Source organism: Penaeus chinensis, chromosome 1 (assembly GCF_019202785.1).
Source record: "Penaeus chinensis breed Huanghai No. 1 chromosome 1, ASM1920278v2, whole genome shotgun sequence".
NCBI classification, from domain to species: Eukaryota; Metazoa; Arthropoda; class Malacostraca; order Decapoda; family Penaeidae; genus Penaeus; species Penaeus chinensis.
In genome coordinates this window covers 32,608,878-32,611,377 of record NC_061819.1, presented here as the reverse complement: position 1 = coordinate 32,611,377, position 2,500 = coordinate 32,608,878, and the positions used below count along the sequence as shown (strand labels likewise).

The 2,500-nt window shown below is 40.3% G+C and overlaps 1 protein-coding gene across 1 annotated transcript in view; it reads left to right on the top strand.

The window, feature by feature from the left end:
- LOC125028227 (ficolin-2-like) overlaps positions 1 to 688 on the top strand; it is a 6,163-nt gene extending 5,475 nt beyond the window's left edge. Inside the window, exons 5-6 of the mRNA XM_047617633.1 lie at positions 1 to 77; positions 259 to 688. The exon at positions 1 to 77 is cut by the window's left edge and continues 394 nt beyond it. Of these exons, the coding sequence (XP_047473589.1) occupies positions 1 to 77; positions 259 to 424 (243 nt within the window). The 3' untranslated portion in view covers positions 425 to 688. The remainder of the gene's footprint in view (positions 78 to 258) is intronic.
- The last annotated feature ends 1,812 nt before the right edge of the window (positions 689 to 2,500 follow it).

Here is a 2,500-nt window from a genome sequence, read left to right as displayed (position 1 = left end):
GCGGGAGACTCCATGGCTCTTCATAACAGGATGCAATTCTCAACTAAAGACAAAGGCAGGAGAGACTGTGCTATAGGGTGAGTTTAATGATATGTGTTATATTTGTTCGTTTGTCATGAATACTTCCCTATTAACAGTGTGCAGCAAATTTAACAGCTAAATATTACACTTCCCTTTCCTGCTGAAACTCACCGTAAAATATTTTAATAGATTGATTAAATGTTCCAACAACAAAAGCCTTTACGTCGTCTCTTCCAGTTTCAAAGGCGGTTGGTGGTACGAAAACTGTCACCACGCCAACCTAAACGGCAAGTACTTGAGCGGATACACGCCGGACTTCGGAGAAGGCATCCACTGGAAAACTTGGCGGGATCACCTTTATTCGCTCAAGAAAACGGAAATCAAGATCAGGCCGACAACATGATGCTTTTTGGTCGCGTATCATAACACTGCCTGGACTATGAATTTCAGAGGCCCTTCCGTGATGTTGCTTTGGGCGAATTCGGTTGCCTGGGGTCTGTAACAAGTACAACTGATGGGTGAATAAAATATCGGCAGAGTTCCTCGGATTTATTCTAGGTCAGAGCTGTGGGAGCTGTAGGTGTTGACCGAGCCGATGCTGAAGGCAGAGTGATTTCGGCTCTCTAAGATTTTGAGGGGTTCACAAAATATTCGTTTAACATAAGAATATGGCATCATAGATTTGGTGGGAAATGTCAGTACAGACTTTCTGCTTTATGGCAGTGTAGGGGTCCTGTGGTCACATGTTGGGTCAGGGACACTGGATATGACTAAACAATTAAATCATGAATATTGGATAACTACAGTATCAATAACAATAATGATTACAAACATAGTGATTGAGAATAAGGAATTTTTAACAAACACTTTTGAGTATAATCAAGATATAAGTGCACTTGTAGTTATAAGGTATTTAACAATAAGGTTCGGAATCGCGTGCTCTGGGGGCACTTCACTGTTGTCGTTACTTTCTGGGCGCAGGTCAAAACTCGGCACAAGCAATTTCCAGTAGGGTCTTGGGTACCGTGGGAGTCGAGGGGAAAGGCCATTAAACTCGTCGGTAAGGGTCGGAATGGCTCGCTCTGGGCATGTTCGTGAAGTTCGGTTCTGGACGCAGGTCAATGTTGGTATAGGCGATAACCAGCAGGGTCTTGGGCACCGGGGGAGGGAAACGAGGGTATGAGAGGGAGTAGGTCATTAAAGGGTCGATTCACTTGAAGGGTTCTTCAGCTTCCCAGACCCACGCGGGGACTTCGTGAACCTTTGTCACGTGGGGAATTCGAGAACTAGTGCCACGTGGGGACTTCGAGAACTAGTGCCACGTGGGGACTTCGAGAACTAGTGCCACGTGGGGACTTCGAGAACTAGTGCCACGTGGGGACTTCGAGAACTAGTGCCACGTGGGGACTTCGCGAACTAGTGCCACGCGGGGACTTCGAGAACTAGTGCCACGCGGGGACTTCGCGAACTAGTGCCACGCGGGGACTTCGCGAACTAGTGCCACGCGGGGACTTCGAGAACTAGTGCCACGTGGGGACTTCGCGAACTAGTGCCACGCGGGGACTTCGCGAACTAGTGCCACGTGGGGACTTCGAGAACTAGTGCCACGTGGGGACTTCGAGAACTAGTGCCACGTGGGGACTTCGAGAACTAGTGCCACGTGGGGACTTCGAGAAGAAGTGACACGTGGGGACTTCGTGAACCTTTGTCACGTGGGGATCTGGTAAATGAGTGCCATTTAAGAATTCTCACAACCTATTTTCATGAGTTGCTGTTCATTTCACACTCGAATTTTTCCCTATTACTACTACTACTACTATAACTACTAATGTTACTTTAAGTTACTAAGAGTGATACTGTTATCATTATTATCATGTTCGTATTATTATTATTTCCTTTTATCACCATTAATATCCTATTATTATCATTATCATTACTTTCATTATTATTATTATTTTCATCATTATTACTATATTATCATTATATTATTAATATTATCATCGTTATCATTATTATTACTATATTATTATTATTGTTATTATTATCATTATCACTATTATTATTATCATTATTGACTGGTGAAACCATTCTACCATGTTGATACTATGGTAGAAAAACCCACAATGTAAAACTAGAATCCAACTCGATTCCATCCTCAGGTGTGAGGATGGAATCCAGGCGGATTCCGAAACTGTTGTCTCACTTTCAATAAATCTAGTTTTACATTGTGGGTTTTTCTACCATTATTATTATTATTATTATTATTATTATTATTATTATCATTACTATTATCATTATTATTATCATTTTCGTTATTATTATTATTATTATCATTATTATTATTACTATTATTATTATTATTATTTATTATTATTATTATTGTTATTATTTTCTTTGTTATCATTACCATTATTATTCTTAATAATATTATTATTATTATTATTATTATTATCATCATCATTATCATTATTGTTTTTAT